The sequence below is a fragment of the Paramormyrops kingsleyae genome, chromosome 1 (genome assembly GCF_048594095.1).
Source record: "Paramormyrops kingsleyae isolate MSU_618 chromosome 1, PKINGS_0.4, whole genome shotgun sequence".
Lineage (NCBI taxonomy): Eukaryota > Metazoa > Chordata > Actinopteri > Osteoglossiformes > Mormyridae > Paramormyrops > Paramormyrops kingsleyae.
In genome coordinates, this window is record NC_132797.1 from 8,374,578 (window position 1) to 8,402,498 (window position 27,921).

The following is a 27,921-nucleotide window of genomic DNA, read 5'->3' on the forward strand; positions in this document are numbered from 1 at the left end:
CAAAACCTTTACGATCTGTTTTGTTATTGTTGTTTGTGGGTTTGCTGTTCTTTAAAAAATTGCGTAATAAAACAGCTTGACAAATTCAGATTCGGTTTTTTGCACTCGTGTCACAAAGACATACAACCCTGGTAATGTTTAATTCTATTTCTTCCTCACATTAGAACATAACTAACAGCTCCAAACGTGTTTAGGAACGAAAGTGAAAGTGTCTTAAGCAAGGAAAACAGCTACTGCGCAGAAAGCACCGAAATGAATTAACAGAACCACCAAATTAAGGGACATCCAAGAATTTCCTTTATTACTAACATCGCTTCAGGAATGTGAAGTTTCATGGTGTGTTTTTTGTGGGATTTCACTGGAATGCGTTTTTATGATGACTTGCCATGCTTATCATCTTTCAGTTTTTCTTCTACTCTCCGTCGGCGCTTCTTTGCATCGGAATTACGTCTTTGTCAGCGCAAAAGGTTCGTGATTTATTTTAAAACGCTCTTTCCGCATGTTGAGTGAAACCGGCTATTTCCACATAGCACAGGTCTCTTAATCATTGATTCTGGTAAAACCTTGGTCTCTTATTAATGTTGCGTGAAACGAAACGAATGCCCCTTACAAAACAACAAATTAGGATATGCAGTGCGAGGGGTATGTTAAACGTGATTCTGCGGATCAGTGGCAACAAGCATAAAATGTCGCTTGGGCTTAAATCTGCCGCGTTGATCAACTTGCTGTTTGCGTGATAGCTTCCCGCATCAGTCAGCCTGAACTGCGGTTTCCTGAACCGGACGCCAAGTAATTAATTTGGTAATTATGAGTGTACCATATAATGCTGCTGGATTTCTCTCTTTGTGGATTGGTGTGCGTCTGTGATTTATGTTAGTTTGTGGACACGTTTGAGGCATTGAGATCAAAGATCAAATGGGGTTTGGGCTGCAGCCAGCTTAATTATGCTCTAAGTATGTTAGCGATTAAATATTATAACGATATATTATAATTACCTGCAGTGTATTTATCTGTTGTTTTTTCGCTTTTGCGAAAACACTGCGTACAGTACAAAATAACCATTAAATACACGCACAGAGAAATGATTACTGGGAAATGGGTACAGTAATAATCATCAGGTACCTTCACTTTCAGTTGAACGCGAAAACGTATTTACCCAGGTTCAAGGGCGTAGGTTGCATAACGACATTTTTTTTGGGAGGGGGTTATCGATTGGGACCAGAATTGTGACGTGGCATCCGTATATGGTTAGTTTTTTATTCGTAAACAGTTGCTGTTAGACTTACAACATATAACGTGATATTAAGAAAAAAATAAGTTAATCCAACAAATACTTATCCGACAGATACTTTAGTATGCACTGCTCTCGACTAGTCCCAGTTCTTGATTTTATTTTAATTAACACTGGTTTTTAATAAAGAATGTGAGGGGGAAGGGGGGATGATTTTGCCAGTGTGGTTTTCCTCTCTGCCAAAATAATCCCTAAGAAACCATATTTTCTTTTTGATGACCCACTCAGCACATTGTTCTGCCTGAAAATGAATGGTACATTATTGCTTGTTCAGTAGCCTGACTTGGGTCACAGAATCTACTGCTAGCCATGTTAATAAGTATACCCCTATTTGGGAGCTGAGCTGTACACCACAATTATGAAATTATTCCAGGATCACAGTTTCTATTTATGATGATGCAGCCAGGGACCGATTACGGACCGGGCCAGCGGGGCCGCTGCCCAGGGGCCCTTGGGGTGCAGGGGACCCATGGGGCCCCTAGCCCAAAACAATTTGCAACGCTTATCAACAATGTATTTTCGTTTGTCTATTTTAGGGGGCCTACATTCTTTGATCCTCTGCCTACAAGGGCCCCTGACCCTATAGGGCCTCTGATGGAAACATGGAGGGAGGGCGTTTGGCTGCCAAGGGCCCTTGAATTGTGGTGGTTGTGGTGGTGGTGCTGGTAGTGGTGGTGGTGGGGGGGGGGGTCGGTGCTTTCAGGGGGCCCCCGGCCCTGCTATAGGAACTTTAAAGGGAAATGGGTGCATGGGAGCCTACTTTTAGAAGGCCCTCTTAGGCCCTCCTATTATGGTCCTGGCTTCTGGCTACCAGGGGGTCCTAGGGAGGATGGGGGCTTTGGGGGTTTTTAGAGGGCCCTCTGATTATGAGGGCCCTACTAGGAGGCCCTAGGGAGGAGGGTGTAGTGTACCTTTAGAGGGCCATCTGATTACAAGGGCCCCTACCATGGGGCCCCTGGCTTCTGGGGGGAGGGGAGGGGGGTGTGTTAACAGCCTTACAGAAGGCCCTCTGACTAGGGAGTGGTAGCATGGTGGGATGGAGGCGGTTAACCTGCCCGCTGAGTGGCCCCCAGACCAGTGTAGCAGTGTAAGAGTTTGACCAGTGTTCTCGCTTGCGCTCCCTGACTTTTTGCTTACAATACTGACACAAACTTCTCGCGTGGGCGGGTTTTTTCAGGGAAAGTGAAGATAAGCGTTGCTATGTAATTTAGCATTTACGTAAGGAATAATTGACGACGGGCCGTTGAATTATTAGAAAAATAATGCACACCCGAGGTGGTGATGCGGCCACGACGCGAAGCGGAGTGGCCGTTACACCTCGGGTGTGCATTATTTTTCTAATAATTCAACGGTCCGGAGTCAATTATTCCGCTTATACTACGGTTGCCACACCTCAAGACATCGATCAGATGATATATTTCAAGGGATTCGTCCGGTTTTTCTACTTAAATCGCTATTGTGAGTAGGATTATTTCTTCCGCATCTCATCCAACGACACTTTTGCTAGTTCCAAAACGTCATTAGCTGTTGTTTTTTTGGTGTTTTCTTCGTGTTTTTCTCCCTCGAGTATGTCTAGCTGTTCTTCGCTGATCGTTTTATGTCTTTTGTTGTTGCCGGCTGCCTTTGATGTCCGCTTCCGTTTATGTTGTTTTTCATCTGGACTGTCTAATACTGCTGCAGCCCAGTTGTTGAAAGTTTCATATTCACCGTAAATATTAAAATTTACTTTCGGAAAATCGTCTGTCACGTTGTTGTTTTTGTTAGTCCTGTGTGCTGTATAGGTACTGTATGCTAATTTCCGTTATTAAAGTTAACTATGCGAAGTGATATGGAACTGTAATACGGTCAAGAGAGCTGCCTGGAACTACGTTCGCCGTGCGTTTCCCTGAAAATAATTGCACACCTCAGAACGTTCGTCAGCCAATCAGATTCAAGCATTCAACGGTCCCGTAGTATAATTAATTATAATTACCATTAGCTAATTTGCTAACGTTAATTAGGTACTGTATAAGGACTGCTAGTTCTAATTAGTAGTAGTAGTAGTAGTAGTTGTGTGTGTGTTGTTATGTGCCGTAAGTTTCCAGGGGAAGCCTACGGGTTCTTCGGAAGTCTGCCCCCTCGCCCATTCCTCCGCCACTCCTTCGACTCCGCTCCGGGCCTCCCTCTCTCGTCGTCATTCGCCGGCTGCATCTTGGCTCCGCCTTGCTGACCAGACCCCGCCCACGGCTCCTCCAATGCGCCGCGCGTCACTTCCTGGTTCCTGAGCAGAAAAGCCGGACAGCGAGTTAACTCGGGAGCTCTGCTCATTTTTTGGATTTGTGTTTGGATTGTTATTGGCTGATTCTTACTGTCCATGACTATTTTGGTTTCCCGGTTTCTGACTTTCTGCTTTGCCCTATTGGTACCTTTGCCTTCGGTTTGTTTGTCTTCTGGTTTGAACTCTTGCTTAGCTCCTGAATACTCTCTTTGCCTCGCCCTTTTGGATACTGTGTTTCGGCCTGTGTGTTTTCTGTACAGTGTGTCTGTTAGGTGCGTAAGGAGTGACTGCCTTGTTTTTGCGAACGTGGTGTTTACTGTTGTTTTGGTTAGGGAGTTACTTGGTCTTTGTCATTTTGTTTTCTCTTGTTTTCATTACCTTTAGAGTTAGCTTAGTTTGGGACGTGTTCGTTAGCTGTTTTGGTTGTTATTTTGGCGTCGGTCACTCCCGAAGTTTGTTGCACCTCGTGTTTGTAACCGTGTCTGTGAATAAATATAAAAAAGTTCCCTTTGTTTCCTGTGTTCCCGTTCCCTGCTTGTCCCGTCTTCCCCTCTCCTCTACCTTTCTGGCGATCCCCAACCCTAGACCGGGGATCGTAACAGTGTGTAGGGCTGGGCGATATGGCAAAATATTTTATTATGATCATTTTCCCATACCAAACTATTATGATCGCCCGGCGGGCACGAAGGCCGCGAAGCCGTGAAGTCAGATATAGGGGTTTTATTCCACAAAACAACAGGGCAGGGTACAGCACGATAAACAACATCGTAGACACAGATCGTGACACAAACGGTATCAATAATTATCCCGATATACAGTGGTACCTCGGTTCTCGAACTCACTATGCTCTTCTTTTTTATCCTGTTCATCTTGTGTTTAAATGCTAAAAAAAGAAGCATATTTAGGTGTAATTTTGGGGGGCCGGGAACCAATTAATTGGTTTTCCATTATTTCTTATGGATTCGATCCGGTGTCCGGAACGGATTAAGTTTGAGAACCGAGGTACCACTGTATATATAATCCAAGTTTGTGTCAGAATTGTAAGCAAGAAGTCAGGGAGCGCAAGCGTAAAAGTTGGCAGCGTAACCACAAAGTCAAGCAGCGCAAGCGAAAAAGGTGGCAGCGTAAACAAAGGAAAACATTATCAAAAGACCAATCGTGTTTGCAAGTTATACATTTTACTTTTGAGATGACATTTCTTTTGCTTCAGTTAGTTTTTTCTTCTCGAAGCCTTGTCTTTGCTTAATGTCAAAAAAGTTTTGCTTGATAATATTGGCAAAAATCTGATTCCATAGATCTTAACCATAAGGCTTACTTTAATGTTGCTTTGTTAAAATGCTCCTATGGAATGTAATAAATTATTTGAAACATAGAAGTCATTCCCTGCTTCTTCAGCATTGCCTCCGTAGAGTGGAAGTCTGAATTCAACATACAAAAGTATTCGCATTTTTTATATAGTCTAATATATTGCCATAACCAAAATCTTAATAAATGTAACAATTAAAAAATGAGCAATAATCATTTCTCACTCTTACAATACACTAAAATGTTACAATAACTAAAAATGTATACATAATATAGAGAAATACAGAAGTACTAATATAGGAAATAATCTTAAGGTTAAAAAACTGTACATGTGCATAATTATGATGACAGAGCTTTGTATTTAAAGTGCAGATGACATAAGTATAAATATAATCAGCAAAAGTGGATGGAAATGTAGTTACAGATTGTTAAAACCAGCAGAATGGTGACAGTTGGGAATGATTTACATGGGTTGTGTATATTAAGGGTGTAGTGGTGTCATGTCCTGATTAAGGAGTCTTACGGCGTGAGGATAGAAGCTCCTCCTGAGTCTCTCTGTTCTTGCCGTAATCCTCCTAAAGCGTCTGCCTGATTTCAGCAGCTCAGACAGAGAGTTACTGGGATGAGACGAGTTTCTGATGATCCTGGTTGCTCTGCTCTGGCATCTCCTGGTGCGAGATGGTAGAGAAGATCTGGTGCAGCGCTCTGCTGCCCGAATCACTCTCTGTAGTCCCTTAATGTCCTGAATACAGCTGTTTCCATTCCAGGATGTGATGTTCTGGCTCAGGACATTTTCCACAGCGCCGGAGTAAAAAGTCCTAAGAATCGCTGAAGAAACCTGAAATTTCTTCAGCTGTCTTAGGTGGTAAAGATGCTGCCTCACCTTGCTGGACTGGGCTTGGGTGTGTTGTGTCCATGTCAGGTCCTCAGTGATGCGAACACCTAGATATTTGAAGCTGCACACTGTCTCCACTGTAGTCCCGTCGATGTAGAGGGGGGAGTAGGAGTGCTCCTTACTCCTCCTGAAGTCCACCACCAGCTCCTTGGTCTTGCTGACGTGAAGTTGGAGGCAGTTCTGGCACCACGATGTCAGGTTATCCACCTCCTCCTTGTAGGCTGTCTCATCGTCGTTGGAGATGAGACCCAGCATTTCTGTGTCGTCAGTGAACTTGATGATGGAGTTGGAGCTGTGTGTGGCCACACAGTCTCTACTGTAGAGTGTGTAGAGGAGAGGGCTGAACATGCATCCTTGAGGAGTTCCTGTGTTGAGTGTGTTGGTGTTGGAGACACAGCCACCTACTCTCACCACCTGTGGTCTGCCTGTGAGGAAGTTGAGGACCCAGGCACACAGGCGGTTGTTCAGTCCAGTTCCCTCAGCTTGGTGTACAGTCTGTGGGGAACTATTGTGTTAAACGCAGAACTGTAGTCAATGAACTACAGTCTCACATAGTTGCCTTGCTTCTTGTCCACGTGGCTGAGGGTGGTGTGCCGAATGTGGGAGATGGCGTCCTCTGTAGATCTGTTGGAGCGGTAGGCGAACTGGAGAGGGTCTGTAGAGCTCAGGATGGAGGATATCATGAAGTCTTTAATGACTCTCTCGAAAACCTTCATGACCACTGACGTTAGTGCAACTGGCCGGAAGTTATTCAGGTACAAGGGATTACTGTTCTTAGGTACCGGTACAATTGTGGATCTTTTAAAGCAGGTGGGGACCACAGACTGAACCAGAGACTCGTTGATGATGGAGGTTAAGACTCCGGTCAGTTGCTCGGCGCAGCTGCATAGCAGGCACCCGGAGATGCCGTCCGGCCCCGACGCTTTCCTGGTGTTAAGCCGCTGCAGTGCCCTCCGCACATCACGCTCTGCTAAGCTGATGATGTCACTGTGCTTCGCCAGCAGGCTGTGGCTAGCGTTAGCCGAGTAGCCAGCGCTAGCATGATTAGCCTCGAAGCGGGCGTAGAACACGATGAGTTCGTCAGCAAAGGCAGAGTCGGCGCTCGAAGCCACGGTGGATTTGCTTTTGAAGTCTGTGACAGTGCGTAGCTCGTGCCACAGTTGTCATGCATCACTCTGGTGAAAGGAACCCTGAACTTGCTTGACTGTAAATGGTTAACATGTTCGTATGCATGAAAAAGCATGAAAGATGAGTCTATAGACTATATAACTTTATTCATTGCTCAAGGTTTTGTGCTCTTAGATCACATCTTAGATTTAAACATTTGTCAAACAAGCTTCCTGCCATAAATACCAAAATAACTGCCCGGGACCTCTGTAAGTGCTCACATCTGTCGGCAGACTCCAGCGCTCTACCGCTTTCCCTTTTTGCCAGTGCAGTTTGTCTTTGTTCCCATAACGCAATAAATCATTTTACAGTTTTTGCACCTGATGCACCCGAAGTTCTGGTACCGGGATTTTGGCCTCTTTCAAGATGTTACTTGCCTCACTTTGCTCTGAAAACTCTCATGCCTTTTCCAGGTAGATGTGTGGCTCAGTGGGTTATTCTGTGGATGCTAGTTCAAAGCCCAGAATTGGCAGAGTAATTAAACTGTTTGGCCCTTAAACAAGGCTGAATGCGTAACTAGGAACCTTAACCAGAGCCAAAGGAAAAGGAAACTGGAGGAGCCAAACACAGCAGCAGTGAAAACGGAAGGTAGAAATGGAACAATATTTTCATCAGGCCCTGAAAAAAGACACGTTTTCAAGAGGGAAACGGACAGCGCGACAGAGGAATCACACTATCAAAAAACATACCGATTTGTACCTTTGAGGGTACAATTAGGTTGATGAAATTATTAGGAAGATGCAACCCTCCACCTGTGCTCTGGATCCCTTTCCTACAGCTTTGGTGAAAGCAAACGTCTCTGCCATCACTCCTTTGATCATCACAGTCATTAACCAATCCCTCCAGGCTGGATACATTCCATCTGCTTTAAAAGCCGCTATAATCCGACCACTTCTCAAAAAACCCACTCCTGATCCAGAGGTTTTTGCCAACTATAGGCCTATCTCCAACCTTCCATTCCTCTCTTTTCTCTTTTTTTTTCCTTTCTTTTTTTTGTGTGTTGTCTGGCAGCTTTCGCAAGCAGAATAATGGTCTGAGTGCACTGCTGTGTCAGACATATTTGCTTTACCATGAGGGGCTCTATAAACTCTGTATAGGCCCTTCATGTTGGTCAATTTCGTTTTATTTGTTTATTGTATTTAATTTTTAACACATGTAAAATATTGCAGTTGCCGAGCAGCCCGGAAGGAAGTGGTAGATTAGGAGGAAAATGAGTGGAGAAAAGGGGTAGGGAGAGAGATTAAAAAGAAGGAAAGAAAAGAACAAAAAAAAAAAAACAAAGGGGGAGACAACAGTGGGAGAGAGAGGCTAAGAAAGACAGGAGTAACGTAAACAGCACATAACAAAAAAAAAAACACATTTGAAATACAACCAAAAATGGACAAATACAAAGACACAACCAGAAATAAAGAAAGTAAAACAGATATACAGACATACAGAATTGCAGCATGTGCTTGGAAGGGAGCGTGTAACTGTATTTGCATGTGTGTTCATCTGTGTGGGGGAGGTGTGTGAACACGTGTGCGTGTGTTGGGTGCGTGTGGATTTCTCCATGGAATGTACTTGATAGCGAGGGTGGGGGGCCGCAACCACACCCCACAAGAGCCAGAGGTCGGCGGAGACAGGCCCAGGAGACCCAAGGCGTCCGCAGCCCCCCAAGAGCACGGAAGAGCCAAGGCCCCACGTCCCCACGACAGCCGCGCCCCCACCCCAGTAGGAGGAGGAGGGAGGTCCCAGGCGCAGCCCCCGCAGCCAAAAGGGCACGAGCCCCAGAGAACCAGAGGCAACAGGCAGCCGACCCCGCGAGGGTGACGGCCGCTCCCGCACGGGCCAGGGCCAGGGCCCCAGGACCCCAGCCCCCCACCGTTGCATGGGAAGTAGCGGACCCAGGGCCCCCAAACACCCCGGAGCAGTGCCGCCGCTAAGAGTTAGCCACCCCCACCCCGAAGGGCAGCCTGCACTCAGTCACCCACTCATTCGACGACAAAAAGTGGCAGACCAGTCCGGGCTGGACCGGCCCACCCCCCCCCGGCGGTGCCCCGGAGGGAGCACAGGCCACCCCCGCGCAGGAAGGCACCAACCGAGGAAACGGCCAAGCCCCGGCCACCAGCACCCCAGACCCCACGCCTCATGACTGCCAGGCAGCACCCGCCCAAGCCCCCCCCCACCACCACCAGCCAGGGCAGACACCCAGACATCACAAGACAGCAGCCACAGCCCCCCAGCTCCAAGAAGCCACTAGCCGCCCATAGCCTGGGGCCCAACCCCGTCACCCGCCAGAATCTCGAGGAGACAAGACCACAGCTGGCCATCCCCCCTACATAATGGAATTGGTCAGAGTGGACGAGAGAGAATCCAATTCGCCCAATTGATTTTTTTGGAGGGAATCAGACATTCTCTCCAGACTTATGTGGCCTAGAATTAAATTTCTATACTGAGTAACACATAAATTATTTCTTGATTTCCAGTTCATGAAGATAGTTTTCTTTGCAATGCCTAAGGCAGTAAAGATCATGTGCACTTTATTTTCTTCCATATCTAATACACTTGCATCACCTTAAATGCACAATGTAGGTAAGGTTGGGATATAGCAATTAAACCAAATTGATAAATCTTCACATATCTTTTGCCAGAACTTCTGAACTGTTGTGCAGTACCATATGGCATGCATGTAGTTCTCCACAAAGTCACCTGAGCAGTGGGTGCATAGGTTTGAGTGGATAAGGCCCATTTGGAACATCCTTTGTCCTGTATAATGAATTCTATGGAGAGTTTTATATTGTATAAGCTGTAAGTTGGGGTTTTTGAAGGTGTTTAAACATATTTGTTTGCAAAAGTTTTGATCTGGATCGATGGATAGATCTTGCTCCCATTTTGAGGTTGGGAGGGAAATTGAGTCATCCATTTTTGACAATAACTTATACATTTTTGACAATAATTTGGGGCTAGAGAGAGTTAAAAAATCTAGCAGCCATGGAGGTATTTCTAAGTTAAACTTTTTAAGATTGAACCTTGCCTAAATAATGGACTTCAGTTGCTGGTACTCAAGAAATTTACTGTTGCTAATTCCGTATTTTGAGACTAGTTCGTCGAATGAAATAAATTTCTTGTTTTGAATAACATGTATCTAACATTTACTAATCCCTTTATCATGCCATAAGGGAAAGTTTAATGTTATCTTTTTTCAGCAAATATCTGGATTGTTCCAAATGGGTGTTAGTTTGTAGGGGATAAGTGGAGACCTAGTTATTTTTAAAAATTCCCACCAGGCTGTTAATGAGGTGTTCATACTAAGGCTTTTAAAACACTTATAACGCTTTATTGTAGGACTTATAAAAGGCAGATCAGACAATTTTCCTTCTCCGCAGATTGCCTGTTTTAAGTCCAGCCATGGACTATCTACCGGGCTTGATTTGATCCAATTTGATATATACTGCAGACTGTTGGCTAAGAAGTAGTGATAGAAACTTGGTACTTCTAGACCACCATTACCTTTGGCTTTTTGCAGAGTTTTCAAGCTTAATCGTGATGGTTTGTTCTTCCATAAAAATGACAAGAGGCTTGAGTCTGGTGATTTACAGATGCTAAAGTTCTTACAGATACAACTGAACTGTATTTTTATTGCCTTTAAAGCTGTCTAGAGATGAGTTGGTGAAGAAAGAACTGATGAGTGAAATGTTTGTAATCAGCTGCGAGCCGCCATGTTCAATACTGCCGTGGTTCTCGTCAAGGTCTCTAAAGTACTGGAGAAAGTAGTTGCCATCTATATTCAGGATCACCTCAAATACAACAACCTCTTTGAAAATTTTCAGTCCGGTTTTCGCCCTGCCCATAGCACAGAAACAGCTTTGATTAGAGTCACAAATGACTTGCTGATGACGGCTGATGCTGGCTCACCTTCTCTGCTCGTTCTCCTTGATTTATCTGCTGCGTTCGACACCATTGACCGTGATATACTCCTCAGTCGGTTACATCACACCATTGAACTATCTGACACCGCCTGGTCTTGGTTTCAATCCCATCTTACAGACAGAACAGAGTACATTTCCCTTGGAAAAGCAAGGTCCCGGACGCACACTGTGGCCTGTGGAGTCCCCCAGGGGTCAGTTCTCGGCCCCATCCATTTCACTTTATACATGCTCCCTCTTGCCCAAATCATTAGTCGCTATGGAATTTCATTTCACTGTTATGCTGATGGCACACAGCTTTACATGAAAACTGATAAATACTCCTCTGCAGCATCATCTTCACCATCACCATCAATGCCATCGAAACTCAGCATCTGTCTTGATGAGATCAGTATGTGGATGAAACAAAATTTTCTCCAGTTAAACTGCTCTAAAACTGAAGCAATCTTGGTTGGTTCCCCGCATCAGCTTCAGTCAGCCTCCATACCCAGCATGACAGTCTCCGGTCACGACATTCCCCTCGCCTTGTCAGTCATCAGCCTTGGTGTTAGATTTGATCCTCAACTCACTTTTGAAGCTCATGTTAAACATCTCTGCAAGACTTCATTCCACCACCTCAGAACTATTGCAAAACTCCATCCTACTCTCACCTTGCCAGATGCTGTAAAACTGGTTCACGCCCTTATCTCTTCCAGACTCGCCTACTGCAGTGCACTTCTCATTGGAATGCCCAACAAACATCTTCAAAGACTCCAATACATACAAAACAATGCAGCAAGGATTCTGATGAGAGTTCGAAAATATGAACACATTACACCTATTCTTCAGTCACTGTACTGGCTTCCCATTTCTGCAAGGATCGAATACAAGGTTTCCTTTATCACTCAACAATGCATCCATGGAAATGCCCCCTTTTGCCTAAAAGAACTACTTACCCCCCTAACCTCAACACGGTCTTGACAATCTACAAATGCAAATGATCTCCTACTTCCCAGGACCAAACTCAGCACCATGGGTGATCGGGCCTCCTGTTCTGTCGCCCCTCCACCATGGAACACCCCCCCCATATGAGGCCACCACAAACTATTGAACATTTCAAAAAAGGACTTAAGACATTTCTTTTTAATAGAACTTATGGATTTTTATTAATTTTGCAGGCTACAGGTTTCTCAATTATTGATCTACTTGCTTGCTTTAATTGTTGTTTTAATAGGTGTTTTTTCACTTTTCTTATGATGACTTATTTTGTGGCACTTTGAGATTTATTTTAAATGTAAAGTGCGTCACAAATAAAATCTATTATTATCATTATTATTATTATTATTACATGTCACTGGGGCTGTACCTTCAAGAGTCTAGCAATCGTCCCCTAGCTGTAGCTAAATGTACCTTTTAGTCTAACTTAAGGTACAGAAATGGACTCTGAGGAACATTTTTGTACCAATGGGGGTACATTAATGTTGTTTGTAACTTGGGACACAAAACTGTATTGTGCAAGTGAACACGTCCACACCTGTTTGTGATTGTGACTAATAAGGGAAAACATGATGTTGTGTTTTTAGTCTTCTAATGAGTTCACATTCCCCACATTTTTAAGTGGTTTTAAATTTCAGTGAGGAGTAGAATGATCAGAGGAACGGGTGTGGGGCAACAGAGGGGCTCGTAGGTGGGGCTGTTACTTTACACGCCCCCTGCTGGAGGGTGAGGGTCTATCTTGTCCACTTTTGGGTGCATGAATGCTTTCCCCACATGCATGTGTGCACTTTTGCTTCTGCAGTCCAAAGACACACAGTTACGGAAGCTGGTGTCTGTAAATCGGGGTGTTGCCATCTCTGGCCTGATGCCCCCGAGGACAGGCTCAGTGCCTCCCCCTACTGGATTTGTGGTGGTGAAACAACTAAGGGCAAGAGCAGTAGAGGAAGAGAGAGCAGGCGACTAACAGGGAAGTGAGTGGATCCTATGTGCTGTCTCTACCTGGCTTCTGCAGACACGTGCTCGGACCCCCCGCCAAAGGAACACACCATCCCGAATGGCTCAGCAATGGTCCACAAGGAGAACAGCCAGTACCGCTACAAGTGCATTGATGGCTACCTGAGGAAGGCTGGCACATCCAGCCTGATCTGGTGCAAGAAGAATAACAACTTACTGCAGTGGTACAACGTCGACGGGTCCAAAGCGCTCATCTGCATACGTAAGGGCTGCTCCATTGAGTACAAACCAATGTCGCCTCTGTTCTTTAAAGCACGCTGTAATTTGCTAGTTTGAGGCCTGGATACCACACCACTGTGACTGCATGGCTGAATCCTAAAAAAAGCACTGAAATGGTTGTATGCAGTTTGGTCTTGAAAAAGTGAGGGTACATTACCTGATGCATATTTTTCTCTTTTCCATGTGCAGGTTCTCCAAAGATGGAACACGGTAAGCCGACATACTCCGTGTGACCAGTAGGAGGTGCCTGGTCCAGTGTAGCACTTGCTCACACTGTACCTGATGAGGTTTGATGCCCTGCTGCTCTCAGCTGTCACACTGCGGCATCTAGGGCTGCACGATTAATCGTTTTTTTAGTATTCATTCCTCTATGCGATCATATCCACACATGACAACGATTCTGCCATGTTTGCGTTGGTGGGGAGATCCGCTGCATCAAACCAAGCGCTCCCCATCCTGCTGAAGAATCCAGCATAGACCAGCATAGCTGGTTACCAGCACGGCCTGCATGGACTAGTTTCACGTCCAGCTACACCAACACCAAGCACTAACCAGCACCAAACCAGCATAGACCAGCATGGAAATCATAAGATAAGATGAGATGAGATGAGGCTTTATTGATCCCACACTGGGGAAATTTATTTGTTACAGCAGCCTGAAGATAAACAGCAATAGAGAAAAAACCAAAACATAGAAATAAATAAGAAAAAATTATGAAGAAAATTGTGCCCACAATTAGACATATTGGAGATAGGCAGAGGATAACTGTACAGATGTAATGATACAATAGGTCCTCCTTGCATTCTGGATCTAGTAGTCTTTTGCTGATCTGGCCATGCTGGTCTGTGCTGGTTTTTCTCTGGCAGGGTTTTGCTCTCTTAGCCGCATCAACAAATGACAGGACTGCATTACAGAAAGAGGGGACAGGAAAACGGGTGTTACAATAAAACACAGGCGAGGTTTAAGGATTTCTAATGATACATGGTTATACAAGTACAACATGTAGTGAAATGTACCCTGAATGAGCCTTAGACTGCAAATCAAATCAAAAACAGAATTAAGAATAAGTCAAGTTAAAAATCTTAAAATAAACTAAAAAGTTACAATACCTTGTACATACATAATATAAAGAAATACAGAAGTACTAATATAGGAAATAATCTTAAGGTTAAAAAACTGTACATGTGCATAATTATGATGACAGAGCTTTGTATTTAAAGTGCAGATGACATAAGTATAAATATAATCAGCAAAAGTGGATGGAAATGTAGTTACAGATTGTTAAAACCAGCAGAATGGTGACAATTGGGAATGATTTACATGGGTTGTGTATATTAAGGGTGTAGTGGTGTCATGTCCTGATTAAGGAGTCTTACGGCGTGAGGATAGAAGCTCCTCCTGAGTCTCTCTGTTCTTGCCGTAATCCTCCTAAAGCGTCTGCCTGATTTCAGCAGCTCAGACAGAGAGTTACTGGGATGAGACGAGTTTCTGATGATCCTGGTTGCTCTGCTCTGGCATCTCCTGCTATAAATGTCCGGCAGAGACGGTAGAGAAGATCTGGTGCAGCGCTCTGCTGCCCGAATCACTCTCTGTAGTCCCTTAATGTCCTGAATACAGCTGTTTCCATTCCAGGATGTGATGTTCTGGCTCAGGACATTTTCCACAGCGCCGGAGTAAAAAGTCATAAGAATCGCTGAAGAAACCCGAAACTTCTTCAGCTGTCTTAGGTGATAAAGTACACGGCTAGTACACGCATCACCCATCTTATTCTTAGTTCCGTGGATTTTTTAATCACATTTTGTTGCTAAAAAGGTATAAAATGAATGGTTTAAACTAGGGGTGGGCAATCTTATCCAGAAAGGGATGGTGGGTTTTCCCTGCAACACCTTTATTAGATTACTAATTAGAGGTCTGATTGGCTGAAAAGTTCTCACACTTGGAATTGAACAGCTGACCTAAAGGTTATCCCAAAACCCAACAACCGCAATGATATTACGTATGCTAAACCCAATAACCGCGACACTATGATGTATGCTAAACCCAACAACTGTGAGGCTATGACGTATGCTAAACCCTACAGCCGCAATGCTATTACGTATGCTAAACCCAACAACCGTGATGCTATAATTGATACTTTATTGATCCCTGTGGGGAAATTGTTTTTACGCCTCCCTCAACTTGCTCTTTGTAGAGTAAGCTGTCTGTGAAGGGCAGCCACCTGTTGGGGCACCCAGAAAGCTGGGGGTTAAGAGCCTTGCTCAAGGACAGATACACAATTATAAACAGCCTCAAACCCATGCTGAGGCTGGGTTTGAACCAGCAACTTTGTAATTACAGGTACACAGGCTTAGCCCACTGAGCCACCTGGATTTCACTTAAGCACTGAGTACTTACTGTGTACTGATTGGTTAGTCTACTATAGTCATGCATCAATCAAAAATTGTGAGAGAAAATTGTGATCTCCACCCAGAATCATGCAGCTCTAGTAGCTTGCATGAGAGTCAGTTTCTCTTCTCCCTGTTTGATATGATGGCTTGTGCTGGAGAGGTGTTGGCATCTCACATTTCACAGAATAAGAAAGCCTGTCCCCCTCACATGGTCAAAAAGTGATCATTATCAAAAAACTGCATCGTGATTCCCCACTGTTTTACTAACGGTTATTTACTTTTATCTAACGTGAAATCTTTCTTTATCATCAACAACTGATGATATGTAGGGAAAAGAAGCTACAGTATTTCTTTATCAATTAGGTCTGTTTTTGAGCACAGCAGAAGGATTCTGGCAGAAACAATTGCATGAAAAGAGAAGATGTTATGGCACAGCAGTGGTCATCAGAACCTTAGCTGCTTAGGTGTTTTAAATGAGATTTACATCATATAGAAGAATTAAGGATCATGGTCTTTGTAGCAGAAATCAGTACTGTTACAAAAAAATTTAGTAGCTGGTGGAATGTTGTATAAGTACAGTGATACTGGGATGCATTGATATTTGAATTTCATGTGGCTACTGTAATGTCCATTTGACATTTACTCTTGCTTTATGTTGTGAACAGCAAGAACCACAAGAGCAACAGCAGGCCCCACAACAGTACCAGTCACTTCAATAGCACCAATAACCACACCACCAACCACAGCCTCCAAAACAACACTAACAACCACAACAGCACCAACAACCACGACACCCACAACAACCACCACAGCACGGACAACCACGACACCCACAACAACCACCACAGCACGGACAACCACGACACCCACAACAACCACCACAGCACGGACAACCACAACAGCCCCGAAAACAGCGCCAACAACGACAACAGCACCCAGCATGATCCCTATAATGAACTGGAAGTCCACCATATCACAATCCAGCATCAGTCCCCTCCCATCAAAGACAACAAAAACTTATGACCGCCCACAGACGCCCTTCACCGATGTGACTACAAATGTGAAGCTTCACAACCCAGAACCCTCCCTTGGACCAAGAAGGCCATCCGATACCCCGGGAAGCAGAAGCGGTAACAGATGAGTCCCATTTCCTGTCTGCATATACACCTAAGAGAGGGCTGTGTGGTGCCTGACTCGCTGGGAACTGATTCATTCCTGCTTGGTGCATGTGCCAAAATGAGGGCATTCTTCTCAAAAGACAGAAGGGAAATTGCAAAGAAGAATAGGTTTATCATCCAGAGTTTCTTACAGTTCCCCTACACTGGGCTCAAATCCAGAGAGACAGAATATACTTTATCACAATAGAATGAACTGGATAATTGTTGTTTGCCCACTGTTTTTAATTCATAATGTATCTACTGGTGGGTGAAAATCTAAACTTTATTCATAACCCAACCATAAAGTTTCAGCTTCAAATATCCAGCTAGTGAGTAGAAGTGACTGGCATGGATTTACTCATATTATACTAATGGCAATTAGCCAAGCACTCATGCTATATTAGACTCCACCTCAGTCCTCTATAGTAGTTCCATGTGTGGGTCCAGCATGTAATGCATAGCAGTCTGGATTTTGCATCCAGCAATCTGAAATCTATTTGTGGGGCAGTGTGTGACTGAGCATGTGACTGGAAAGGCATACGGTGGCTGATAGAGTTTTTCCTTCTCTAGGACCCAACAATCCACAGAAGACTTCACCAAGTACTGCTGTGCAATCTAGTAAGTAGTAATAGTGTGTTGTTATAATTCATTTATTAAAAAAATGATTTGCCCCTGATCTCAGAAGGTCATGTGTCATCGCGGAGAATCGGTGGCAGCACCGCCTAAAATTTAGATAAAATAAAATGGTACAAACCTGCTTTGTGTGAAACGAAAGTGATTTTCTTTTGGATCTGAGTCAAGGTTGGTATTGCCGATACTGACATTTAGCGCTGACCCAGCCGGAACAATTACATTAACAATTATAATAAGTTTTGCTGACAGATCGATTGTTCCATTCCCCGATTGTCCCCTTTCTCTCCCCTTAAGAGGGCCCTGCCCATTAGTAGTTCATGTCCTGCCCCCAATATTAATATGAACATCTAAATTAGCAGATGAAAAAATCAATATTTTTACATTAGAATTGAAAATGAAAACATTCGAAAGAATCATTGTTTTAGTATCAATCTGCATGTTCCTATTAAGCTGCATTTTGCATTGGATGGAAAACTGAAAACAGTGATAAAGCGAAAAAAATAATGCACTGGAGGAGAACGCAGTGTAATGCATGAAAATTTCAGCTTTAGTTATAAAAGGTGACAAAAGTTGTAGTCCTTAAGTTTACAAGGCTGCCTTGGGTCATGACTTCATTAGCCAGCTAAATAGCATATGGGATCGGCCCTACAATATGTCACACAGGAAAGATGCTGCTATTCAGTAGCATTTTTTAGCACATCGTAGTGGAATGAACCGCTGGCTAAATGTGGTCCAGCATAGCGCCCCCTGAAGCCGATGGGCAGAATTGTTCATTGTACAGTGGTACCTTGGTTTACGAGCATAATTCGTTCCGGAAACATGGTTGTAATCCAAAGCACTCGTATATCAAAGCGAATTTTCCCATTAGAAATAGTGGAAACTCATATGATCCGTTCCACAAATCAAAAATATTCATATAAAAATTATTAATACAAAATATAAAGTAAAAATACATAAAACAAATTAACCTGCGCTTTACCTTTGAAAAGAATCGTGGATGGTGTGAGGGAGACAAGAGAGGAGAAGAGGGTTATACAACATGTGGCTCACATACTATTTGCAAAAGGCCACAAGAACACATATATGATAATTAGCCAGAACATGTGGACAAAATTGGTCCGAATGTAGGTAGAAATACCTAAATGGATTATAGAAACCTGTAAATTAAGGAGAGTGAATGTTTGCAGTCCGTGCTTCTTTTTGAGGTGTCAGTCGCAAAAGAAGAGATGTTACAGAAATTTCGTAAATGGTAAATGGACTGCATTTATATAGTGCTTTTTTACTCTTACGAGTACTCAAAGCGCTTTACAATTTATGCCTCACATTCACCCATACACACACATGCTGGTGGCAGAGGCTGCCATGCAAGGCACCAACCTGCACACCGGGAGCAATTTGGGGTTCAGTGTCTTGCTCAAGGACAGTTTGATGGGGACAGGAGGAACCAGAGCTCGAACCTGCAACCCTCCAGTTGCCAAACGGTAGCACTATCTCCTGTGCCACCATCTTCCCACAAAATATGATGACAATGAAACTTTCTTGATGCTTCTTGCTCTGATTGCATGTGCTGTTGCCACCTGATTCTCTGCAGCCTTCATCGGCAGTGGAGCGATTGCAGTGATTGTGCTCGTAGCCGTGGTGCTCCTGCTGTGGAGATGGAGACGGTAAGATAGCGGTTTTCTTTGAATCATCCTAGCCGATGTCCATTTGTTCTAGTTACCTTACAGTGCGACCTGCTTGACTAAAATAGTGTGAAATTGTGTGATATTCGTGTAACATGCCCCCCTAAAAGTTCTGAACTCATTTGAAACTGTACATTGGTGAAAGTGCACAGATTCTCACACGAATCCAGCTTAATAAAAAGCTGATTCAGCCTGATATTCTAGAACAAAGAATCACCCTGTTGAAGATCTGTATATTTCACAGGACCTTTACCAGTTCCTCACTCAATATTTAAGTGGCACCCCTCCTGAACTAGAAACCTTCAAGTCGATACTCATAACCCGTATAGTATCTGCTACTGAAGTCCATTTCAAAAACATGTCAACAGCCTTGGTAGTTCTTACAGTTTTGCAGTTGTATTCATTTTAACTGCATCTTTAACAATTATTCCAGGTCATAAATATGCTGGGACTCAATGTATTGCATTACAGCCACTGAAAGATGAGATTATATTTACAGGTAACTTGGCAATGAATTCTTCATTAGGCATGACAACAGATAAAAGGTGTGCGTAAGGCTTTAACTATGTGACAGTTTCATAAATTGCTGGCCAGAGCTAACCTCATGTAATGTTAAATCCTTATTTAATTCTACGCCTCTATGTTTATGTATTGTTTTCAGCAGCACGAGAGTAATTGAGCAGGTTATCATGCCGGAGATGCTGGTACTCATGAATTTGACCCAGGTGAACCAGTCGGAAGATGAAAATCAGCCAAACAGAGAAACAGCTTCTTTCAATGAAGTCAACAATTAATGTTCAATTTTTTTTTCTAAATAAATAAGTTAACAATGGGTCCTGTGGAATATCACTCAGCCAGTTTCATTTCCTGCACATAACATTTAGTCATGAATTCTATTACGACCCCAACTACACAGTACACCATTTTAAAAATATTCTCCCTTAACACAGAGCTATAATGGCTAATAGAAACAGGTTTAACACCCAAAGGAGAAAACATTGGGACAAGAATACTGCATTATGTAATAACTCGACACAATGTAACAAATTTTCCACTTCATTATGTAATAGCACTTGCGTTTTGTAATAAATTATTACATATTGTGGAGGTTATTACAAAATGCAGGAGTTGCTTTTTATTTATATAAATGTAATACTACTACTACTAATAATAATACATTTTATTTATATCATGCTTTTCAGAATCTCAAAGACGCTTACATAGAATAAAGTAAACAGATAACAAAGCAACACAGCACATTACAGATAAGGAATGTCATGGGCTTGAGCAAACGAAATTATTTTTATCTTGTGTTTCACAGAGACTGAGACTGATAGACGACTGTCACTGGGGAGGGAGTTCAAAAGTCGGGGAGCTAAACGGGAAAATGCGCGGTCACCGTAGCCATGGAATTTGAAAGGGGGGGGGGGGTGAGGAGACAGTCAGAAGAGGAGGATCTAAGACTGCTGGGGAGAAGCAGTTCAGAATGGTATGATGAGGGAGGTGTCGCAGGTACTGCTGATAAGGACCACCACCCTCAACCTGCAGTAACCCTTCTATTGTCTCCCTTATTCCTGGGTTAGCTGATGTCACCAGGCCAACTTCCATATTACGGGCAAGCCACGCCCCTCCAGCGCTTCTCTTACCAGCATTCCTCTGCACTTTATTTCCCTTCACGCTACAGTAGGGCTGAACGATATATCGTTTCAGCATCGTCATCGCGATGTACACACGTGCAATAGTCACATAGCAGGACGTGCGAAGTTAAGTAACGCAAATTAAATTAAGGAGCGTGGACAACGCTTTTGGTGTTTTTTGCTAAACGAACAAATGTCATGCTGTTCTTATTCTTTAACAATCCACAAAAGTCTGTAACATAATTTAGGTTAATTTTGAAGGTTTTTGGACACAGAGCCGACACGCAGCTTTGCACCGGCAGCTAACAAACATGTCGATCACAGAACGAACCACCAATCACAAACATTCTCGATCCCAGCGCTAACCATTTAACCCAGCGCTATTTTGTCACTCATGTTAACTCCCATATGCAATAAGCTTCCTTAGTTTAATGCTCATGCTCTGTTTAGTACTGATTAAGTGATCATTGCCATTATATTTGGTCAAAATCAGCTCAATCTTTCTAGAATGATTAATTATACCAATAGAGCAGCGGTCACTAACAGGCGGACCACATTCAGGGTCTGGACCCAGAAGCTGCCCCAATTGATATCAATAAAGTTTATTTTTACTTTTACTATAAACAACATATAAATGCTTTTCAACAAACTACTGATTTATATTTAATTACACTTTACTTTGTAACTTCAACAGACAGATGAGGCATTTAAAGCACTTTACAACATACAAAATATCTAAGAACATGGCCCTGTAAAACTGGTTAATAAAATGTGAAATTTGGGTGGTCAAAAACACACACAAAAAATCCCAATACAAAACAAGTAAATACATTGCAAAAAATGTAATTAAGTGTCATTTGCCCTTTTTGCATGTTCCTTCATTCCTCCATCCCTGTCAGGTGCCAACTGAAGCCATCTTTGAATGTTTTTCTCTGCCTCCTGGTCCGTTGCACTCCTAGTTAAGGAATTTTGTCTTACAGCAGCTACAACACACAACACAAAACTATTAATGCCAACTGCTTCTAAGGCATAGAACATAAATCATACCTTCAAGAGCAAGACAGCACCCAACATTTATAGGATAAAACAATTCCAAAACACATACAGTAGTACACAAATAAGGAGATATGACTCATTATGTCCATGACAGAATATCATGAACAAGTAAACAATATTTAAACAGGGTTGTTAATTTCACCATTTTATTCACAACACAAGTCAAAGTTGTATGCATGTATGTATGCAATCTGAAATGTAATATCTGTTCTGATCTGACATAAAAAAACACTCATTGCTGAACTGTAACTGGCCAGGATGCTGCTATATCCAATACTGCACAGAATATATGCCCCTGATTTCTCCATATGAATTTAATCTCTGTTTTTTTGCTGTGACTTTAATATGACACACAACTTGACCGACTTATGATCATGCATAACTGATAAATATGTCGATTGATCAATTAGACGCATATATATATATAAAAAGATATATTTCCATCACTAGAAATTAAATGCACAAAGTCATAAATTGGAAATTGCGGGGCTCATTTTTAACCAAATAAGTTTCAGATATCACCAGTAACAAAGGGGCAGTGGACTGAAGTGACATATACACAAAGTATTCCAAACGTATTTATATTTTTTAAAGACAAGATTTTAGAGAAGATAAACTAATGGTTTCATTTGTTTTTACTTTTCCAGGAAAAAAATGCCAAAAACCATTGCGAACTGTAGCATATACGTCCCAGTTAGTCCAAAAAAGCACTGTTCATTTGACGAGTAATGAACTAGTAGTTATTAGAAATAATCCATAGTTAGTAGATAATTCCCAATGAGACCCTACTATAATAATTAGTTCACTATTACCTATTGAGTCAGAGTAATTAAGCATAACTCCTTAGTAATTAATAGTACTAATTTAGGTGTTCATGAAGCACTACTCCTTTGTTGCTACTTAATTCTTGCATATTTGCCTGTTAACTGTGGAACAGTAAGTGTTACCCGATTCCAGACTCGCGCAGGAAATCATACAAACCTAAAATAAGCTAAGTCAAAAGTGTATTTACACGGTTAAATACAAAAGAAGACTACAAGGTAAGAACTGTTACATATATATGCAGACATCTCGAACTGAATTGTACTGAATTAACTTGATTTGACAGTCAGGTACTGATTACATGCAATGTTGATACAACTGATAGGCTACTTAAATATACATCACACTAAATAGTTAGACATTATGATTGTGACGCCCGGCTCGTCCGATCCTCGTGTGTGCCACGAGGTAACGAGGGGGTCGTTACCTCGTGTTAATTCCTGATTGTATTCACCTGTCGCTAGTTTAAGTTAGTCTGTCTTGTGTATATTAGTCCACGTCTGCCTTTGTTTCCCAAATCCGTCATTGTAGTGTTGTTGTTACGTTGTGTTTTTTGTAGTCCCCGGAATAAACTCCAATTTCTACGTATCACGGCTTTGCTCGCCTGCTTCTCCGCTCGCCTCGCAAGCCCGCACGTCACAATGATGTTCTGGAGGTTTGCTACCTTCAAGAAATTTTCTCTAACAGGACCTCTTTAAATTTTAGTTGAATACCCCTGCAATAGAGCTATTGAACTAATTAGATTTTTTTAAAATCCCAATATCTCAATATATATCGCAGAAAGAATAAATATTGCAATGTGATTTTTTCCCCCAATATCATGCAGCCCTACACTACACTCTTATCATGCTCCACAGCCACAAACCTCTGAAATCTCCTACACTCTCTGCACTCCACTGACTCCTTACCAACTGCTCTCCTGCCGCTGCCTGCACTCCTTCGCGTTCTGCCGGCACCCAAACCACCTGCTTTGCTCGCCCCGTCATGTCTCCCAAATCCACCGTGGGCTGATTAAAAGCTACTGCTATGTGGGGTTCCACGTCTGGTATGTTCTCCCACTATTCCCGTCCTCCGTATCTGAATGGCTACTCTCTCAGGGCCTAAGATTGTCCCATCTGCTGTCATGCGCATCCTATCTTTCTCTCGGCCAGGTAGCGAATCTATCAGCTGATCCCACTCTTCCTGCGCTCCAGAATCACTGAAATCTCCTATCGCAACAAACAACTATGTTTGTCCTGTTTCCAATTTATCCTATTGCTATATTGTTCCTGTATAAATGCTCCCCACTGTTCTAGGATGTCCCAAACCTTTCCAGCAACATTTTCTAATCCGGATAAGCTATACTGCCCCCTATTGGGCAACAAATTTTGTCGCAGAAGGCTGTATTGTCCACTGAGCACCTCTACTCCCCCTCTGTATATTTTATGTCTGTCTGCAGCTGACATGAAGCATATCTGCCTAAAAAAGTCACTGGGATATGCTCTGATCTTAGTATGGGCATATTTACAATTTTGTTCCCTATCTGAACTTCTACTAAACAAGATTTTGGTACATGCAGGTTGGACAGGTGCGTCCAGGCTGATCACAGCTCCAGCACACCAGCTGAAGCGGCCTGTTCCCCAGTCTCTCCAGAGTCTGGGATCATCAGATTTGTGGGTAAATGGATGCCCTCTGAGGAAACCCCCATCCATTGTATCTACCCACTCTGTTCCAATTTTGGACCGGAGGCCATTCAGTGTCCTGGGCAGCTCCAGCGACTGGAGACGGTTGGCTGTCCACAGGCTGCCCCCGGGGGCTTGAGTCTGGAAAGACCACTGGTGCCTGGACCTTTTTGTTTTTGGCGGTGATTCAGTTTCTTCATCAGCTCCCTCTGACGCTCTTTAGCAGAGTCCTCCTCCTCTCTGTACAAGTCAATAGCATGGATCAGCTGCTCCTCAGGCATAGTAACGAGCCCCCCCACTTGCCTTAGCCTGCCTCTCACTGGCTTAGGAAGCGTGTCCTGCAGTGCCCTCTGGGACAGATCTCTCAACACCGAGTTCTGCAGGTCCTGCTCTGTCTCAGTGCGCTGCTGCTTCTCTGGAGCTTGCAGATCGGCAGCTGGGCTCTCCCCCTCCTTTACGGGCTCCACCTTCATTTCAACCACGCTCAGCCGTGGAGGAAACATGAGTCACAGCTGTTCGCAGAGATTAGCACGGTAACCGTCAAAGTGACATGCGTCATTCACAGGAGCCCCTGTCGTCACTGTCAGGCCGCTGCTTCGCAGCACTCTCTCCATTCTGTCTGCCCCCAGGACACAACAACAACAAATTTATTTTTGTATAGCGCATTATCACAACATTACATCGCCTCAAAGCGCTTTACAGCATCCTCACCCAAAGCCCCCAGTGAGTAAGCCATAGGCAACAGTGGCAAGGAAAAACTCCCTAGAAGGAAGAAACCTTGGGAGGGACCAGACTCAAAGGGGGAGCCCATCCTCCAGGGGCCGGCAGGGAGAGTCAGATACAGTAAATTTTGAGACACAAACGGGGGGAGATGGCAAGCCGGTGCCAACGCTCCCTCCAATCGCCAGGCAGCCAGAAGGCAGGGAGCGGGTCATACATGGAAGATGACACAGGCAGAACGGCGAGCTGGATGCACGGACGTCATTGGTAGTGGCGACGTCACATGTTGCAGGGTGTGTTGGACATCTTGATAGATTGAGGTCTCCAGGCAGCACCCCCCAGGAGAAGTAGGGGAAATAAAATATGCAATTAGTCAAAGTAGGGGAGACTATAGGCAGTGCTAACAGTTAGATGAGTGCAATATGAAGTGCAATGCTCCGGCAGATATGGCTATGGCAGCATAAGTAGGAGGGAGAGGCAGGTGGGAATGCAGGCATGGGGAGTCCCTGAAATGTCAGCACTCCAATCCCACAAGCGATTGTGAAGCTAGAGTGACAGCACTGTCAATTCAGTTTATCCAAAGCCAATGGCACCGATCCCCACCCAGCTCTACACCTCACACTATAGGTCTAACTGGGAGTGAGAAGCTAGCTAGAGCTAGAACTAGTGTCCCTATAAGCTAAACTAAACAGGTGTGTTTTTAGTCTAGACTTGAATATTGAGAGTGAGCCTGAAACCCGCACATCTGGTGGAAGACCATTCCACAGCTGAGGAGCTCTATAGGAGAAAGCTCTGCAGCCTGCCGTAGCTCTTTCTACCCTAGGTACTAACAGATATCCCGTGCCTTGAGAACGAAGCAAGCGCGGGGGGTTGTATGAGGAAACGAGCCAGAACCGCCTTTATGCCCCCCATCGCCAGGAGCTGTCCCATAGTTTCCTCCTCAAATGCTTTTATCCAGTTTTCGGACCCTTTTGCCAGAACTGGGAGTCTGAGAAGCAGTCCCTCCAGATCCTGTCCTGCCCACGGCACATACTGTGTCTGTGCTCCTTTCACCACCAACAGGAGCATCGGAGTGTCCCTATAAGGGGCCTCACAGCCCTTATGCTTCCCACTGTTCTATGATCTACATCAGGGTTATTCAACTCACGGTCCTCCCGGTCCGAGCACTGCTGGTTTTCCAGCCTTCCTTTACCTGTCAGTCAGGTGTGAAGCCTCTGACCAATCAGAATCAGTAATTATTAAACAACTACCTGGGAGAACTGAAAACACGGCCTGGATTTGGAATCGAGGTCCACAGTTGAAGAACCCTGATCTACATTGTCTTCCTCAGAGTGTGAATTACCCCTCCATAATTGGGGGGTACTGCCTTCATAACACTTCTATGACCATTATGGTCCGCTACCTCGTCAATATGAATAGTCGCCACCGGAATCAATGTTAAGAGTGCAAGATGCGCTAGGGGTGTTTACTAACATGTATGCAACACACGGTCATGGTCTGGACATGCGACACAATGAGAATCAATACAGAAGATCTCATTATCCTTATCCCTATCCAAAAGAATTTGGATTTGATAACTCCCAGTATATTAGTAAAAGTAATAAGCCTATACAGTTACAAACAGCCTGGTCTGGTCCAGCAGCCTGGTGTTATTCCTGCCCTCTCAGTCCCCCCAGCTCCAACAGCCTTCAGAAATACATATTTGCCTATTAGGCTAATATCTGTCTTGATGATACAGTAGATCTTAAAGTTCAGCCTAATTTCTAACTCACCTCTTGGTCCTGCTCACTGTCCTGATCCTGCCATCTCCCTGCTGCCTGCTCACTGTCCTCATCCTGCCATCTCCCTGCTGCCTGCACACTAGAGTTGAGCCGGATACTCGGCTGAAACGAGTATCCGGTACGGATAAAGCACTTTTGACGAGTACGAGTATCATACGAGTAATACAAGTACATCTGTGCTCGGATTGAATAAAAATTCTCATTGGGTAGCTGACTGTGTCTGCGTTCTGTGATAGACTAGTCACAGCGCCCCTCCCCTACACACATACAGATTTATTGTGTTGCTGTGTCCCGCTCTGCTCACTCACACACAGAACACTGAGAAGAGAAGAGAACAGCGCTCTCTCTCTCTCTGTCGCTCCCTCAGTCACTCAGGATCGCGGGTTTTTTTCCGTTAACGTTTAGGGTTTCTTCAGCTTCAGGTTTGTTTGTAGAATGCGACTCGCGTCTCTGCCTGTCGGAGTTTTTTTTTTCTTTTTTAAACCGTCAGCTGGCTCTAGCCAGTTTTTTTTTACTTCACGCACTGAGTGTCTGACACTTTCTTGCTGTATTTTATAAAAAAAAATAAAGGTAGTTGTGGTATAATTAATATTACAAATTAAGCTACACACACAAACACACACACACACACACACTCCCCCCCCCCTCTCTCTTTCTCTCTCTCTCTGTCTCTCTCTTACTCACTCACTCACTCACACACACTCACACATACCTGGTGTGGAAATAAAAAAAATAAAAAAGAACCAAAAAAAAAGAAATCACACTGATCATAAAAAAATTAAAAGTTAAAAAAAGAAAGTTATGTTGAGATGAAAACTCTTGTTCATTACATTTTACTTCATAATTGCAACCGCATGTGTTGTATTCATTGTTGCAAAACTTGTTCTGTATATAGTTCGTTTGTTATCGTGATCAAAACCACTGATCTGAAGCTCAATGCTGATGCTGTCATGTAAATAGTTTTCTAATCAGCAATAAATATAACAATTTCTGATCAACCCATATCAATTGCATGCTTAAAATAACATACCGGTTAAAGCCCCACCCATTTAAAGACAACCCGACCCACTTCCAGGTCAAACCCCGCCCACTTCCGGGTTAGGCCCCGCCCATTCCGAGTACAGATACAGATACAGATAATTCATATGGTTAACAGATACGGATACAGATACAGATAATGCTGTACTCGCTCATCCCTACTGCACACTGTCCTCATCCTGCCATCTTCCTGCTGCCTGCTCCTGTGCCTCTCCTGCCTTCTGCTGACCACCACTTTCCTTCATACGCATTAACAGTTTGCAAAACTACACCTATACTTTTAGTGTAATGTTCTGTAGCTCTTAACACTAATATT

At 43.6% G+C, this 27,921-nt stretch overlaps 1 protein-coding gene and 1 long non-coding RNA gene across 6 annotated transcripts; one reads left to right on the top strand and one right to left on the bottom strand.

Annotated features, from left to right (window-relative positions):
- Positions 1-22,993, top strand: il15ra (interleukin 15 receptor subunit alpha). Of its 5 annotated transcripts, none has more exons than XM_023809019.2 (8): positions 1-131; positions 405-467; positions 12,811-13,014; positions 13,221-13,241; positions 16,084-16,548; positions 17,146-17,193; positions 18,800-18,872; positions 19,552-22,993. In XM_023809019.2, exons 3-8 carry the CDS (start codon positions 12,864-12,866, stop codon positions 19,682-19,684), a joined length of 891 nt encoding a protein of 296 aa, XP_023664787.2. In that variant the 5' UTR covers positions 1-131; positions 405-467; positions 12,811-12,863; the 3' UTR covers positions 19,685-22,993. The 5 variants fall into 5 exon arrangements, 4 of the variants coding, with proteins under 4 accessions (XP_023664787.2, XP_023664786.2, XP_023664785.2 ...); XR_002837907.2 differs by lacking the exon at positions 1-131 and adding an exon at positions 19,324-19,389 and having other exon boundaries at positions 170-467; positions 19,552-19,725; XM_023809018.2 differs by lacking the exon at positions 1-131 and having other exon boundaries at positions 169-467; positions 19,555-22,993.
- Positions 21,713-27,741, bottom strand: LOC140583106 (uncharacterized). The gene is made up of 2 exons (XR_011985901.1): positions 26,604-27,741; positions 21,713-26,567 (listed from the first exon to the last, which is right to left on the bottom strand). It is a non-coding gene; the product is annotated as an uncharacterized lncRNA (long non-coding RNA).
- Between the last annotated feature and the right edge of the window lie 180 nt (positions 27,742-27,921).

What these genes read in the sequence shown, in the direction of transcription:
- il15ra (XM_023809017.2), top strand. Translation starts at nt 374, where the DNA reads ATGATGACTTGCCATGCTTATCATCTTTCAGTTTTTCTTCTACTCTCC. An exon ending in CGTCTTTGTCAGCGCAAAAG is followed by an intron (nt 468 to 12,810) that starts GTTCGTGATTTA and finishes TGGCTTCTGCAG; the next exon opens with ACACGTGCTCGGACCCCCCG. An exon ending in CTGCTGTGGAGATGGAGACG is followed by an intron (nt 18,873 to 19,551) that starts GTAAGATAGCGG and finishes TATTGTTTTCAG; the next exon opens with CAGCACGAGAGTAATTGAGC.